The 17,725-nt window shown below is 41.4% G+C and overlaps 1 protein-coding gene across 4 annotated transcripts in view; it reads right to left on the reverse strand.

Annotated features, from left to right (window-relative positions):
* Sbno1 (strawberry notch homolog 1) overlaps positions 1-17,725 on the reverse strand; it is a 49,728-nt gene that overhangs the window by 5,085 nt on the left and 26,918 nt on the right. For all 4 annotated transcript variants that reach the window (XM_051205035.1, XM_051205037.1, XM_051205038.1 and 1 more), the window contains exons 16-28: positions 17,064-17,215; positions 15,040-15,237; positions 14,307-14,474; positions 14,042-14,217; positions 13,580-13,711; positions 7,892-8,027; positions 6,988-7,100; positions 6,816-6,887; positions 6,346-6,445; positions 4,315-4,389; positions 1,722-1,868; positions 1,536-1,630; positions 1,369-1,461 (exon numbers count right to left, since the gene is read on the reverse strand). In XM_051205035.1, the coding sequence (XP_051060992.1) occupies positions 1,369-1,461; positions 1,536-1,630; positions 1,722-1,868; positions 4,315-4,389; positions 6,346-6,445; positions 6,816-6,887; positions 6,988-7,100; positions 7,892-8,027; positions 13,580-13,711; positions 14,042-14,217; positions 14,307-14,474; positions 15,040-15,237; positions 17,064-17,215 (1,657 nt within the window). The remainder of the gene's footprint in view (positions 1-1,368; positions 1,462-1,535; positions 1,631-1,721; positions 1,869-4,314; positions 4,390-6,345; positions 6,446-6,815; positions 6,888-6,987; positions 7,101-7,891; positions 8,028-13,579; positions 13,712-14,041; positions 14,218-14,306; positions 14,475-15,039; positions 15,238-17,063; positions 17,216-17,725) is intronic.

A 17,725-nucleotide genomic window follows, 5' to 3' on the forward strand; every position in this document is an offset into this window, starting at 1 on the left:
TCCACCTGCCTGGGATTAAAGTTGTGTGCCACCCCTATTATAGCCTAGAGCCCTATTATAGCCAACCCAATTTTCTCCTAGAGCTCCAGAGACAATACAAAACATTCTCCTCCCAACTTCATGCCTGTTGTTGCTTTTACCCAGAGGCTACCCCAATGTGTGAGTGTGGGGCTGGTTATCTAGTGTGAAGAACCCATCAGCTGTTACTCCACAAAGAAAAATCTGCCCCTTCCTCCAGCTCCTGGCTACAGGTGTACCTTGTAAGCCCCTTCCCATCCTCTCTGTGTAGCCCTGGCTGTTCTGTAACTCACTCTGTAGACCAGACTCATAGAAATTGGGTTATCTCTGCCTCTCAAGTACTAGGATTAAGGTGTGTGGCACCAATGCCCAATAAGTAGAACTACTTTAACATGCAGACAAAAACTACTACTATTAAAAAATACAATGCCATCCAATTACAAGAGCAATACATTATTTAAAAAAGTTGGCTACTGGAAAAGGCTGGCTAAATGTGGTAGGTGATACATGCCTGTAGTACTGGCACTCTAGAGACTGATGTATATATAAGGCCAGCCTTGATGCACAGTGATAAGCTGGAGATGAGCTCCATATCTAAAACCTGAGGGTACTCAAGGAGAAAACGTACATTACTGTTGTTTTCATCTCTACTATGTCTCTGAGGTACCAAAGGCATAAACTCAACAGCAAACAAGGTCATAGAGACCTTCCTAAAATGAACAAATAAACAAAACAAATAAAAGGCAGGTAGCCAAGACCCACTGGTGACTGACCAGAAGAGACCACAGTGAGTAAGATGAGAGGCTCAAGGATTATACTCTCTGTATCTGGCCAATGCCCCCTTTAATACAGAAATACAACTGTTTTTAAAATCAGAATGTGCAGGACAGAAAAGATGGCTCACTGGTTAAGAACACTGGAGAGGACCCAGGTTGGTTCCCAGCACTCACATGGTGGCTCACAACTGTCTGTTCTCCAGTCCCTGGGGAATCTGATGCCTTTCTTGGCCTTTGTGGTTACCAAATAAAAACTCCACACAGAGATGCTCATGTAAGCAAAACATGCTATGCATACAAAATGAAATTAAGCCTGACATGGCATGCACACCCACACACAGTAACAAATTAATAACTACATAACAATTTTAATAGTTAAGGTGAGTCAGACATGATTGTGCACTCTAGAGACAGGGGCAAGGTGATCTCTGTGAATTCAAGGCTAGTCTAAGTGACAAAGTTTTCAAGGACAAGCCATGGCAACATACTGAAATCTGTCTCAAAAAGAAAAACAAAACAAAAAGAAGCCATAAAAGTAAGTAAAGTAAGAAACCCAGGAAAATTCAATTCTTACTTGCAATGATAAGTAAAAGCCATCATCCGGTCCTGTCAGCTCTGCCCAAATCTTGGTTGCTTCCTCCCAGGACATTCCCCTCTCCACACTAATCTGTGAAAGACACAGAGAATTAAATGCTGTTCCTGTGTGGACACTGCAAAGCAACACCTATGCTGTAGACTTACTGTGTATAGCTCTACGTGGCCAGAGGTTGAGTAACCTGGAGTCAGAAACTTCTTCACATCACTCTTCCTGACCTTCTCATCTCCAGAACCCAGATCTACAGAAAGAAACAGGATAATAAGGTAATAAGTGGGGAGATACTCTGGACCAGAAACTGAGAATGGACTGTACAAAGGTGTCCCACTCACCTAGGATTCCCATGTCATATCTTCCATTCTTCTTGGCATTTTGAACAACTGCAGTAAGAGTGTCTGCAAAATACTGAAACAACGCATTCTGCTGATGCACCTCCATGCCCAGAATTCTGTTTAAAAATTTTCCTATATTGTTATAGTCTGAAATGACAAGATTATATGAAAAAATTCCATGAATTCCCATGGGAAATTAAAAATTCATCCTTTAGCTAGGCAAACCTTCAAAGTCTCACTTCCATGTCTAGTCTTCCTCCCAACTGCCCTTACAAAGGGGACTGCACTATTGTAACCTGCCCCTTTTGACCTTTGCCCACCAGCAGTTGCAACACAAGCCCACAAGACAGTCATGAATATAATTTAGCACATAAGAATATTGGGGGTGGGAGAGATGTCTCTGAGGTTAAGAGCACTGGCTGCTCGTCCAGAGGTCCTGAGTTCAATTCCCAGCAACCACATGGTGGCTCACAACCATGTATAATGAGATCTGTTGCCCTCTTCAGGTTTGTAGGCATATATGCAGGCAGAACACTGTATACATAATAAAACCTTAAAGAAAGAAAAGAAAAGAGAAAGAGAGAGAGAGAGAGAGAGAGAGAGAGAGAGAGAGAGAGAGAGAGAGAAAGGGAGGGAGGGAGGGAGAAAGAAATGCTGGTTCACCAATATCAAATCTTTTATTTATTTACGTTTCTTCTTCTCCTAGACAGGATTTCTCTATGTAATAGTCCTGGCTGTCCTGGAACACACTTTGTAGACCAGGTTGGTTTTGAACTCATAGAAATCTACCTGCCTGTCTCCCCAGTGCTGGGGTATCCCAGTTGTGTGTCACAACTTGGCAGTTGACCTTAGGGTTAAAATCTAATGCTGGGAAACAAAGAGTGGTGTGTAAGCCTATAATCAAGCCCAGCATTGGGGAAGCTGAATGAAACAAGATGAGGACTGTCTCAAAAAAGATTTGGAGCCAGAGATACTCAGTAGTTAAGACATATAGAGCTAGTTCCAGGATAGCTGGGGCTACGCAGGGAAACCCTGACTCAGAAGAAAAAGAGGGGGGAAAGGAGTGACAACAAAAAGCAATCTACTGAAGCCCTCGCCCAAGGGCATGTAGCTTTCCCAGTTATTCAGATGGCTAAGGCAAAAGGTTCGAGGCCTAGATTCCATACAGAGAAGTTAAAAGTGAATTTGGCCCATGTTGTAACACAATATCTCAAAAATAAAGAGAAACACTCAAGGAAAGAGGCAAGTGGATCTCTTTTTGAGTTCTAAGACCAGCCTGGTCTAGATACAGTTTCAGGACAGTACAGAGAAACATAGAAAGAACCTACCTCAATACATAAACACACCAAAGATAAACTAGTAAATAGACAAACAAATAAGATTTTTTTTTAAAAGGAGGTTGTTGAGGCATCAGTAGGTTTAGGACAATTCAAGTTCTATCCAGAATGATTTAGGTCATTGCCAATAACTATCTGGAGGAAAAAAGTCCATGTGAATGCAAAACCAACAGTATCATTAGGGTGCAAATAGCTGATTACAGGCCAAACAGGACCCTGTTGGAAAGGTTTGTTTGTTTTTTTTTTTTGGTTTGTTTTTTGAGACAGGGTTTCTCTGTATCATTTTGGAACCTGTCCTGGAACTACCTCTTTAGACCATACTGGCCTCAAACTCAGAGTTCTGCCTGCCTCTGCCTCCCGAGTGCTGGATCTAAAGGCATCTGCTACCAACACCTGGCTGGAATGGCTTTTTTTTTTTTTTTTTTTTTTTTTTTTTTTTTTTTTTTAAAAAAAAAGACGTGCAGATCATTTTTGAGTACGTATATAGGAGATCATGAAATCCAAGACAGGATGAGGAGCTTTTTTCTTTCCCTTATGCCCTGCCATTATTTCCTACCCTCACTTGTCACATAACAATTACTATGAACAGAAACAGACGCTAAAAATAAATGAGCAAATAAACAACAAAGAGGGTTTCAGGTAACTCAGTGCAATTACACTTTACTAGTATAGGCTCTGGGTTCTATTCTAGAACCACCTATAATTCCAGCACTATAGGGTGGCTAAGGCAAAAGCACTGCCAAGTGTCTGGTAGGGTCAATCTAGGCTAGAGTGTCTGTGTCACAAAAATACAATATGACAGAGGCAGTTCAATGATTCAACTCACTGAAGTGCTTGTCACCCAAGGCTAATCAGTTGGATCACCAGAACAAGTAAAGAAATACCAGATACAGTGGCTATCTGTAATCCAAGCAATTCTACAGTGGGAGGGGAGGCAGACAGAAGACACTCCCAGAAACTTATAGGCCAGCTGGCTTAAGAGTAGTCAGTTCAGAAGCTGGAAAAAAAAAAAAAAAATCTGTCTCAAAAGCAAGGTGGCAAGAAGAGAACCAGACTTCTTCAAAGTCATCCTCCGGCTTTCTTTCATAAATATGAGAACACACACACAGTTTAGTTGAGGATTCTTTCACAAGTGAGCAATAGTACTCATACTTTTACAAGCATGCCCCCTCACAGAGTTGATTTAAAGCTTTAGTGTACAACAGTCTAAAGGAGGTTCCATTAATACAAGTTTCATGCACGTACAGTGACATTACCTTTATCAAGAGTAAGAATTCCTGACCGATCTTCTACATTAATCAGGCCCACTCCTATCAGACCTTGTCGAACATCTATAAGAAAAAAAATTATGAAAAATGTTCACAATCCAAATGACTCAATGAGCTGTTATTGTTAATGAAACAAAATTAAGTTCTAGCATTAATATTTAACCTTAGCTGGGCATTGATGGTACATTCCTTTAATCCCAGCTCTCGGGAGGCAGAGGAAGGCGGAACTCTGAGTTCAAGGCCAGCCTGTTCTACAGAGCTAGTTCCAGGACAGGCTCTAAAGCAATACAGAGAAACCCTGTCCCGAAAAACAAAAACAAAAAATTTAGATTTAACCTATGTATCTTGCTCTATTCCAATCACCTGAAGTGAATTGGTAACCAAAGTACCCAATAATCTCTATCCCCTGCAATACCCTAAATCACAGAACCTCACACTGTGTATCTGGTTTGTTTGGTTTCTAGTGTTTTTGGTAGTGCTGGAGAAATAAACCCTAGGATGCTAGATCTAAAATTTTCCCTAATGCTTCATTGAAACACTTTTATTACCAGTCAGGTAGTGCTGATGCACGCCTAACCCAGCACAGAGAAGACAGAGGCAGGTTCTCTTCTCTGAGTCTGAGGCCAGCCTGGTCTATAGAGTTAGGGCTAGTTCAAGCATAGCCAGGGCTAATCAGAGAAACCCTGTCTCAGTAAATGAATGAAAAAATGAATAGCAAACAAAAATTTAGCCAGGCGATGGTGCACACCTAAAATCCCATCACTAGGGAAGCAGAGGTAGGAGGATCTCGGTGAGTTCAAGGTTTAGTCTATAGAGCAAGTTCCAGGTAGCCAGGGCTACACAGAGAAACTCTGTCTTGAAAACCAACCAAACAAAAAGTACACCTTTGTCTCTGGTGGCTTTACACAGCACTCAAGAGGTTGAAGCAGGAGAATAGCTACAAAGTATAAATACAGCATGGGTGAGTTCCAGGCCAACTTAGGTTATAGTGTGTCTTAAAAAACTAAACCAGAGCTTTCAAGATTGTTCGGTAAGGAAGGATACTTGTTGCTGCCAAGCCTGATGACTGAAGTCCAATTCCTGGGATCCATATGGTAATAGGGAATAAACTCCTACAAGTTGTCCTCTGACTTCCACACATGCTGTGAACATTCATCATACCTCCCCCTCAAAATAATTAAAACACACACACATACATAGGACAAATCTTATCTTTTACAAGAACATCCTGTATATTGGAGATTCTTTATCTAATACCAACAAAATTGCAACAATTTTGTACAAGTAGGCTATTAGCTGATTAATGACATAAGGACCCCATAATGTTTTCATTCAGGTATTAACTAAACTACTGGCAATGTAAATGTTGAATAAACATCAACACGCCCTAAGAGACCTCACAGAGCTCCTCTTACCCTTTCCAAGACTGGGTTTCTTCGTGTAGTCCTAAGACTCACACTTTGTAGACATGGCTGGCCTTGAATTCACATATTCACCTGCCTCTGCCTCCTGAGCGCTGGGATTAAAAACATGAGCTGCTACACTAGGCTTTCAATATTTATTTTATGTGTATGAATGTTTTACCTATATGTAGGTCTGGGTATCACATGTGTAGTTCTCAGAGAGGCCAGAGGAGGGTTTTGGATACCCTTGAACTGGAGTTACAGATGATTGTGAGCTACCATCTAGGTGCTGAGACCCAAACCCAGGAACTCTACAAATGCAGCTAATGTTCTTAACTGTTGAGCTATCTCTTTAGGCCCTGAACTCAAGAACTCATGCTGAGTTCTGAGATTACAGGAATACACTAGCATGCCTAGTTTGATACTGGGAATGGAACCCCAGGCTTTGATACAAGATCCTTCTGCCTCATCATGCTGAGTTCTGGGATTACTGAAATACACTAGCATGCCTAGTTTGATACTGGGGATGGAACTGTAGGCTTTGACACACCCAAAGAAAAGCAGTGTATCAAGTGAATATCATCTTTATTTCCAGTTATGATCATTTTTAAGTTACCTTTAAAGAATTCTCCAGGGTAATCTGGAGGTGGTGATACCATAGGAGAATCTAAGTTTACAATGGATTTCATGACAATTTCCAAAGCATTTCTTCCATACTGCAATAAAGAAAAAAATGTTTTAAGCAGCTTCAACATTTGGATTTTGTTTTTTAACACTCTTAAATGCCACATATTTTTAGGATTGTGTATTCTATGTGTGCTGTTACAGACAGCTGATATTCAATACATCAATGACTTATTTCCAATAACTCATTCTTGATGTCTTTACAAATACTCTAGTAGTGTTTCGCAGTGAGAATAAAAGATGTGTATACAGTTCGAATGATGTGTGAAATCCCATTTCACATGTGGGTATACAAGGCAACACTAAGCAAGCAGAGCATTTGTTTTTCAACAATAATCAATTTCCTTTTCTGCAACTGCATAAACCACAAACATCCACAATGTTAGAGATGCCAAAATGTACCTTATTATCAAAGTTGAACCTGCTCAGATCTCTAGATTCTGTTGCTCTTCTGTCACCATGTGTAAGTGCCCCCTGGCAAAACACAGAATCTCTGGTCAAGTCATCATCAACCCCTCCCAGAAGTTAGCTAACACAGAACATCTGTTACATCTAACACAACTCAAAAACTTACCAAACTCTCAAGTCTCTTTGCAACAATAGATGCAAATCTCTGCTCTCCAGCTAGTTCCGAAATCAGAAAGACATACTCTGGAGCAGTTACTTGGTTTGACCTGTGTGTTCTTCCTGTAACAACATGTGTACAGTTCAATGATTATGTTCATTAAGTAGAGAAGGCTATTCTAAGATCTAATTCCTACTATTTAACATTAAACAGGTATAGAGACAAGGTCCCACATACTACAGAATGACCTCAAACTCATTATGTAGCTAGTCAGGCCTTAAACACCTGGTACTTCTGCTTCTATCAACCCAGTGCTAAGATTACAAGCCTGCATATCAAACCTAGCTAAGTTGGCATCATCTAACAAAAATACCCTTGAAAAGAAAAATTAAATATAACCCTTCTCATAATTCCCCTGAATAGCAATTTAACTCAAATAAACATCACTCTCATCCCTACTCAAGGATTAGAACCTGAGTAAACATCAAAGCACTGCCACCATTTGGTTAACCAGTGCTACTACACAGCCATTCTGGATTTTATGTGTGGAACACCAAGTCATAGGAAAATGCACAAGAAAAGAACAGGGTTGTACCTTACATAGAGCCACTAAGGGCAGAAATGAACATGGAAATAGCTGGCTGCTCTAACAGACCCACACATTGTACAAACCTACAATAAAAATACTTTCAAGGAATCTTGTTCATGGAGGCCAGGAACCCTGTGCAATCCTACCACAGATGCCAATACAGGCAAAAGGGAATTCATAATCCATTACATGTCACCATATACAGAGAACACAGTTCCATTGTAGAACCTGAGAATTGCACAGGCTTATGATGTCTCATATAGATATGCAAGCATGTCTCCAGAAACACCTTTCCTCCTACAGGGATCCCATGAAGACGCTTACCAAATTGCTGAATCGCCCTATCAGCACTCCAGGGTAACTCCAAAGTCATGTGAACTCTTCGCCTTTGATTTTGAGCTCTCCGATCCGCTTGTAATGAAATACCTGAGCTGGCAGCTTCTGAGATAATAGCAATATTCTATATAGAAATGGAAACGGAAATAAAAATTACCTCTTAGCAAAGACAGAGAACTTCGTCCCATGGACAGTGATGGCCACCAGTATGTAATCTACTCTCATTTCAAAGTAGTAAGATGTCCTGGTGTCAGTGTGGCATGTACTTACCCAGAGTCAAGATTAGCTTCCCTAGCCTTCTTTAATACTAAGTATGAGCACACAGGCAAGCTGTACCCAGTAAGGTATAGGCGGTAGATATAATGTCCAAGACATGTTACTTGAAGTAGAGGACAGGGCAGTTGTGTTCTGAATGTTCAGGTGCTTGATGCATACAGGAAGGCCTTACTGTGACCCACAGGCATGGCCCTTATTTCAAGTTCTAGAATAGGGAGGGTGTAGGCATGGTACTGCACACCTGCAATCCTAGTACGCAGAAGGCTGAGACCGGAGGGAAAATGAGTCTAAAGACATCCTGGCCCAGACTCAAAAAGAGAAAAGGATAGTGGTGGTCTCATCTATGCCAGAGGGTGGGGCAGAAGGAGAGCAGACTAGGTAGAACAGCAAAGTCCTGTCTCAGGGAAGGCAGAAGAGAGGGAGAGAAAATAGGAGTGGTATTTTTTCTTTAAAAAAAAATTGACAAAATCTCCTATGTAGGCAAAGCTAGCTTAAAGCTCAGGATCCACCTGCCTCAATGCCAAAAGTTCTAAAAGTATAGGCACATGCTACCATACTTTCAGCCAACACATTGTCTTAGGGTTTATACTGCCGTGAAGAGACACCATAACCACACCAACTCTTTTTTGTATTTTTTCCAAGACAGGGTTTCTCTGTGGCTTTGGAGCCTGTCCTGGAACTAGCTCTTGTAGATCAGGCTGGACTTAAACTCAGAGATCCACCTGCTTCTGCCTTCCAAGTGCTGGGACTAAAGGCAGGTGGTTCACTTATAGTTTCAGAGATTCAGTTCATTATCATCATGGGAAGCATGACGGTGAGCAGGAAGACATGATGCTGGACAAGCAGCTTAGAGTCCTATATCTCACAGGCAACAGGAAGTAAAATGATAGCTGGACAGTTTCCTGAGTACAGGAAACCTCAAATCCTGCCCCTACAGTGACACACTTCCTGTAGCAAGGACATATCTACTTCAACCAAGACATTCTTTATGAGGGCCAATTACATTCAAACTACCACATTCCACTCCCAGGGCTCCCATAAGCTTTTAACAATATCATAATGCAAAATGCATTTAGCCCAACTTCAAAAGTCCCCACAGTCTCTCACAGTCTCAACAATATTCAAAAGTCACAAGTTCAGTCTTTTCTGAGATTCATGCATCTCTTAATTATAATCCCACATAATATGAAATTAAGAAAACAGACCACACACTTCCAACATATAAGGCATGGGATATACATGACTGTTCCAAAATGTAAGGAAAGCAACATAGTTAAGAAATACTGGACTAGGGCTGGAGAGATAGCTCAGAGTTTAAGAGCACTGGCTGTTCTACCAGAGGACCTGAGTTCAATTCCCAGCAACCACATGGTGGCTCACAACCATCTATAATGAGATCTGGTGCCCTCTTCTGGTGTGCAAGCATGCATACAGATAATTGTATACATAATAAATAAATAAAATCTTTAAAAAGAAAAAAAGAAAGAAAGAAATAGTGGACTATTATGATATTGCTACCAGGTGATAGGGGCCAGGGAGTGAAATGTGGTAGTGGAATGAATTGGCCCCTATAAACTCATAGGGAGTGGCACTACTGGGAGGTGTGGCCTTGGTGAAGAAAGCATGTCACTGTGTGGGCGGGTCTTCAGGGCTCTTTTGTTTAAGCTTCCCTCAGTGTCACAGCTTGATCCCCACTGCTTAGAAGATGCAGGAACCTCAGCTACCCTGCTGTGGAAGAATCCCTTTGTACACTGTGAAGATTGGTCTAATAAACAAGCTGACTGACCAATTGCTGAACAGAGCAAAGTTAAGAGGGACAGTCAAACTGAGAATGCTGGGAAGAAGGGCAGAGAGGAAGAAAGTAGCTAGATGGGCGTGCCAAACTAAGAAAATGTACCTTGCTATGTGGCAAAGCATAGATTAGAAATACAGGTTAATTTAAATGTAAGAGTTAGCTAGTAACAAGCCAGAACTACTGACTGAGCATTTATAATTAATGTAAATGTAAGCCTCAGTGTGCTTTACTTGGGAGCTGCTAGCAGGATAGTAAGCTCCAACACTACCTCTCAGACACCTCTCCATGTCTGCCTATACACTGAGATGATCCACACCATGATGGTAACAGACTAAACCTCAATTTAATGTTTTTATTCATGTATTCACTGTTAATTTATTTGTTTTTTTCAAGACAGGGTTTCTCTATGAAGCTCTAAAGCCTGTCCTGGAAGTGGCTCTGTAGACCAGGCTTGCCTGCAGATCCACCTGCCTCAACCTCCCGAGTGCTGGTATTAAAGGTGTGCACCACCACCACCACCTGGCAATATTTTCCTTTAAAGAGTTGCTGTGACCATGTGTCTCTTCACAGCAATGGAAGCCCTAACCAAGAAATACATGGAAGAAATAATACCTCGTGTAAGCCATAAGTGATAAAAGCAACTTTTACAATCTTAAAACCTTAATTTAATCCCCTGGATCCAACATGGCAGAGGGAGAGAACTGACTCCCCATTAGTTATCCTCTGATCTCCACACAAATGCCAAAGCACAACTGCCCACAAACATACATCCATACAGTAAATAAATGTAATAACTTTAAAAAATATGATTTAAGGGCAGGCAGTGGTAGTACACGCTTTTAATCCCAGCACTGGGGAGGCAGAAGCAGGTGGATCTCTATGAGTTGGGAGGCCAGCTTGGTCTAAAGAGTGAGTTCCAGGACAGCCAAAGATACACAGGAAACCCTGTCTTGAGAAAAACAAAACTGTAGTGATTTGAATAGGAATGACCTACAGAGAAACCTTGGGGGGCGGGGGGGAGACCTAAAACAACAAATAAAAAGAAATGGCTTAAGTGCCAGGCGTTGGTGGTGCACACCTTTAATCCCAGCGCTTGGGAGGTAGAGGCAGGCGGATCTCTGAGTTCAAAGCCAGCCTGGTCTACAGTTAGTGCCTAGACAGGCTCCAAAGCAATAGAGATACCCTGCCCTGCATTGAAAAACCAGGAGGGGGTGGGGGGGAAAATCACCAATCACCTGCATAGACTCATATGTGTGACTGTTTGGTCATAGGAAGTGGCAGTATTAGAAGTTGTGGCCTTGTTGGAGTAGGTGTGGCCTTGATGAAGTAAGTGTCTTTGGGGTCTTGGAAGTCTCAGAGGCTCAAGCCAGGGCTAGTTAGAAGTCATTCCTACTGCCTGCTGATCTGGATGTAGAACTCTCAGCCCCATCTCCAGCACCATGTCTACCTGCATGCTGCCATGCTACCTACTATGATAATGGATTAAACCTCCGCAACTATAAGCCTGGACCAACTAAATGTATTCTTTTATAACAGTTGCCATGGTCGTGGTGTCTTCTATTCACACATAACTGCTTGATTTTGACAAATTCCTTCCATACATGGGCCTAGATTCGTGAGATAATCCATAAACTCTTAACTCAAAACCAAGGGGATCTGACACCATCTTCTGGCCTCCAAAAGCACCCAGGACATGCTTAGTGAATGTATAAACATACACAGGCATAAACCTTTATTCCTAGCACTTGGGGGAAGAGAGAAAGAGGCAGGTGGATCTCTATGAGTTCCAAGCCAACCTGGACTAACAGTGAGCTTAGGTCAACCAAGGCTATCTACAGAAACCTGTCTAGAAACAAAAAAGAATAAAAATAACAAAAACAAAGTAAGGAAGTTGCGACATAAGCCTTTAATTCCAGCAGAGGTAAGGTAACGTAACCTCAGATTTCCAGGCTAGCCTGGTTTACAAAATTGAGTTCCAGGACAGCCAGGGTTACAAAGAGAAATGTTGAGGGAAGGGGAGAATATTAATATTCTCTCTCTCTCTCCAATAAAAACAAAACTTTTCCTTTTAAAAAGATTCATTTATTATGTATACAGAGTTCTGCCTGTATGTATGACTTCAAGCTAGAAGAGAGCACCAGATCTCACTACAGATGGTTGTGAACCACCATGTAGTGGCTGGGATTTGAACTCCGGACCTCTGGAAGAGTAGTCAGTGCTCTTAAACTCCTAGCTATCTCTCCAGCCCCCTAAAAACAAAACTTTTAAAAAAGCCTTTTCTTGCCAGTCAGTGGTGGCTCCACACAGCTTTAATCCCAGTTCTTAGCAGAGGCAGGCCATCCTGGTCTACAGAGTGAGTTCCAGGACAGGCAGACTGTTTGATAGAGATAATCCTGTTTTGAAGCCCACCCACAACCAAAAGCAATTTCTCTCCTGGGGCTGAAGAGATGACTTAGTGGTTAGGAACACTTGTTCTTGCAGGAAGACTCCAGCTTAATTCCTAGCACCTACACAACAGTTCACAATAATGTGTGACTCCAGTTCCAAGGGATCCAATGCCCTTTTATGGCCTCTGTGGGCACATGCAAACACATACAGCCATACATATATTTTGGGTTTTGCTGGTCTTTTTCTTGGGGGGGGGCGTTTAAGACAGCGTTACACTGTGTAGCTCTGCTGATCTGGAACTCTGTAGACCAGGTTGGCCTCAAACTTAAAGAGATCCACCTGCCTCTGCCTTCCCGGTGCTGGGTTTAAAGGCATGCTAACAACCAACACTTACTAGCAGTATTTAAATGTAAACGTTGTTCTACACTCAAAATTAAATGACATTAAGTGTCATTACATTATGCTGACTAACAGCTAATTTTCACTGTCAATTGATAAGCATCCATAAGATTACTAAAACATATCTCAATTAAATCTAGAGGACTTTACCCTAATCAACAAATTATTCTCTTGCTAGATTCGTACCATAATGGCATTATTAAAAGTTATGAAGGGCAGGAAGTGGGATCTATTTTCCCTTTTGTTTCCATTCACGGTCACAACACATAATAGGCTGAAAGTATGAAATCATGAGCCAAGATTAACTTTCAGTCCTAAGTGACTATTGGATATCCAATGGCAGCGATGCAAAAGTAACTAATACAAAAAGGAAGAAAGGGAAAGAGGAAGGGAAAAGAGAGATCAAAGAAATCACTACAATGACTCACTACTTTCATTTTCAGATTAAAGTATCCCTGTACCTCTCTAATTTTTCAGACAAGGCCTCATGTTGACCAGGCTGGTACACCTTAGTCAAGAAGGCTGAGCTCCAGATCCTCCTGCCTCTGCCTCCAAGGGCACCATCTCACCTGGCTTGAGTATTCAAGAGTTCAAAAGTTCTAAATACCAACAACAATGAATGTTCCATACAGAATCTATACTACATTCACCTTATAATCACTAAAGCATGTAAATAATCAGAACAATTACTAATAAAAATAGACCATGCAACAATTATATTAACAGAATCTGTGGGTGTGGAGGGATGGAGGACAAACCTCTCTATAACTAAACGTACAGGGGAAAAAAAAAAAAAAAAAGCACACAGGAAAACATACCTTCTTTCCATCCATAAACCTCTGCTTCTCTGTGATGTTTAGAATTTCCACAGGCACATCAATTTCAGTCCTTGACTCATAAGATATGCTTCCATCATCATTGCTCACCACCCGCCCCTTGCGGCCAGTCATCTGAGAAGTAAGCATCAACAAAGAGCTTTAAGGAAATTTGGCTGGGAGCATTGAAGCATGGATGACACAAGCTGGCAACGGGACAAAAGAACGTTGCAACACAAAAAACTGGTACATGGTAACCATCACAAAAGATGCATAACCAACAACAGTACAGGAACCAGGCTCAGGCCAAACCTCAGACACAGGCATTCTGTAGTCATAGCCCAAGAACTAAAGCAGAACAAGGTTCTAAGCTGTGTCCAGAGAACAGGACACTTACATCACAGGATTTAAAGAAAGAGGAAAGTGATAACAAGAAGGAGCACAGTACTAACCACATCTATTTACCTCAGCCACATTTTCAGGACCACCAAGGTCATCAATAAGTTCATCCAGGGTGTTAGGAGGGAGGTCTTCAGCTAATTTGTCTAATTTATCAAGCAGGTCTTTCTTCATCTGCTGTGCCCTTTCCACAGCATCCTGACTCGTTATAAGGCTACTGTTACTGTTGGTGTTACTGTTAGCTGATAAAGAACATTTGTTAATCAGTCACACTTAAATACCCAATTTCCACTAATAGCACATTTCCAAAACAGGACTTTCTGCACAGTACCTGGTGCACTGTTGGGAGCAGGAGAGATGACTGGTGCAGAAGAGAAACTAGGCCGCTTCGAACCAAGACCTGATGCTAACAAGGCACTTTGAATGGAATCTGGATCTATACTTTTCTTCTTTTTTTTATCTTTGCTTTTCTTGTGCTCTTTCCTAATTAACCAAGGATCTAAAACATAAGGCAAATATGTATGAATAATTTGTTAGAAAAATATAGCTCCCCTCCCTTTTTGAGAAGGGGAATTCTGTGTAGCCCTGGCTGTCCTGTTATTCCCTTTATAGACCAGGCTAGCCTCGAACTCAGAGATCTGCCTGCCTTTGCCTCAGACAAAGTCCCAGACAAAAGGTCTGTGCCACCACTGCACACCTGATTTTTAGCTATGGGTATGTGTGTGTATCTATATATAGGTTAGTGTACACAGTACAGGTGTCTATAGAAGCCCAGTGTCCTTAGAACTGTAGTTCACAAGTTATGAGTTCACCAACTGGGATGCTGGAAACTCAACACAGATTCTCTTAATCACTGAGCCATCTCTCCAGCACTGAGAAAATAGTATCTTCTGTGTATTTTTGAGACAGGGTCCCATTATGTAACTCTGGTTGGCCTGAAACTCACAGCAATAGATCCTTCTGCTTCTACATTCCTAATGCTGGGATTAAAGACAAGCACACATACAGCCCAGCAGCTCAGCTAAGTCCCTTTCTGCTCTCATGCAACAGTTCAGTGAACTCACCATCCTCGTTGTCTTCACTGGATTCATCTCTGAAGGGATTGAAGTCGTCATCATCACCAGAGCTCATGTTTTTAGAGCTCTCATAGTCACTTTCCTCATTGTCAGAGACATCAGACTCACTTCCACTGTCATCAGAGCTGCTACCAGTAAGGCCACCAACTTTCCTTGCTTTTTTGGCTTCTCGAGTTATTTCTTCGCCTACCCCCAAGCCCCAAACAAGAGTCAGCTGGAAATTCAATGTTTCTAAAGACCTATGGTGTCGGATTTTAGATTACAAGTTGAGTCTATAGTAAAAACTACAGAAAGCAAGAATGTACATTAAAGCAAGCTCAGAAGATCTAAAACTCTGGTCACAGTCAGCTACTCAGCAAGAAACTATATATAAATACAAACTCAAAACTAATGGAAAGAAAATGAGGGGCTGGATCAAAGCTTATTACATGCATGCATGAAATTCTCAAAACCATATAAAATAAATACAAATCCAAGACTGAGTACAAAAAAGACCCAAATATAGTCATAACTGTTAAGTAGTTGCAAGAAGGACATTAGGACCTAGACATGAAATACCGAGAAAAATTCATGTATAAGCCAGGTATGGTAGTCTCTAATCACAGCACTTGGGAGGCAGACAAAGACAGGTCTCTGTTGAGGTTAAAGCCTGCCTAGTCTACAGACTGAATTCTGGGTGCATTAGGACTATCTAATGAGACCCTGTCTTGAAAGAAATGAAGGTAGGGTAGGGAACAGATAGACATCCTGATTTATAAAAATCTCAGTTTTAAAGGTAAATAGGTGATTGGTTTATCACCTAATATTAAGAAAACAGATAGGGAAAGTACAAAAACTAAAATCAAACACTTCCATGTTCTCTTATTAATGGTCCAGAGGAAACCTAACTTGAGACACGGGGAGAGGTCAGTTACTCTACCACAATATTGACCGTAAGACACCATTACTTCATGTGCTACTCAATTAAAAAGTGCAGAGTACTTATTTCAGGTGCATTACCAATGAAACAGTTCAGGAGATAGAGTACTTGTTACAAACACTGAGGACCCAAATTGGACCCCAAAATCTACACGGTAAGAAATGATCGGCCCCTGCAAGTTGTCCCATGACTTACACATTCACAGTGGCACATGTGCAACAACAGACGAACGTAACAAAAAATGGTTCAATATGAAGAATGTATTTTGACAAGTCAGTCACTACTTAGAGCCTATGTGATTGCCAGTGCTGTCTAGGTAGGCATAGGCATGAGCCCAGGCCTGGGAAAACACCATGACCTTTATCAGAATCTATAACTTACTTCTAAAAGCAAAGAAGGCACCCAAATACAAATTTTAGCTTGCATCAACATAAGCTAGTTAATAAACATGGGTGAATCATCCCTAAAAATTAATAACTATACTAACCAAAGCCTCTTTAGCCTTAACCAGCAAGGAGAACATATCTTGTAACCCCGGTGCTCCAGAAGCTTAAGCAGGAAGAAGGCAAGCATTACCAGTACTGCCAGAAACAGGGGGTGGGGGTGGGTACACTGACCAGCCAGTTCTATGTCTATTAAACAGCAGCTCTGACAACACAAAGACTAAGTGTACTTAGAACAATTTTTTTCTTTCTTTTCTTTTTTCTTTTCTTTTCTTTTTTTTTTTTTTATGATTTACTTATTATGTGTACAGCATTTTCCCTGCATGTATTCCTGCAGGCAAGAAAATGGCACCAGATCTCACAGATGGTTGTGAGCCACCATGTGGATGCTGGGAATTGGACTCAGGTCCTCTGGAAAAGCTTAACTGCTGATGCATTTCTCCTGCCCAGGACTTAGAAACAATCTTAACTCTAATTTCCTAAGTACTGGACAGAGTATTCAGCTAATTAAAGTAGGTGGAACCATTCGTGTGCTCCCTGAGACCAAAGAAAGCACCAGCCCCTTCCCACTCAGGGAAGGCAGGCAGGAACTCACAAACTATTTCAACCATCAGCTACTTTATAAAAAAAAAAAAAAAAAAACCACTCACCTTTCCTTTTCTTTATTTTGTTTTCTTTACAAGGACTATCCCTTGGTGAACTGTTGTTACTTGGAGCTGTCAAATCGATTCCTAGCAAACTATAAAGTTTCTTTCTGTCTGGAGCAGGGAAGTGTTTTTCAATGAGTGACTGCAATACACCTCTGTAGGAAAAAAGCAGTGAACCTTACTAATTCATGTGGCAACTGTAAAATCTTACTAGATATAGTTAAGAGAAATACATTTTATTCAATCTTAAGAAATACACAAGGATGACCCCAGACAAGGCTCTAAGCAATAGTGGAGAGTGCCTGAACTAGACTTCCCCCATAATTAGATTGAGGACTACCGTAATTGTCATCATAGAACCTTCATCCAGCAACTAATGGACAGATGCAGAGATCTACAACTAATCACTGGGCCACAGCTCCCAGAGTGCAGTTGAAGGGAGGGAGGTGAAATAATATGAGCAAGTGAATCAACACCATGATGGGGAAACAAACAGAACAGCTGACCTGAGCTAGTAGGAACTCAGACTCCAGACTGAAGAGGACCCAACTAGGACCCCTGAATGCAGGTGACAATGGTGTGGCTTGAACAGTTTGTAGGGCCACTGGCAGTGGGAGCAGTGTATGAATTGACTTTTTGGAGCCCATTACCTATGGAGAGATACC

Source organism: Phodopus roborovskii, unplaced genomic scaffold (assembly GCF_943737965.1).
Source record: "Phodopus roborovskii unplaced genomic scaffold, PHOROB, whole genome shotgun sequence".
Lineage (NCBI taxonomy): Eukaryota > Metazoa > Chordata > Mammalia > Rodentia > Cricetidae > Phodopus > Phodopus roborovskii.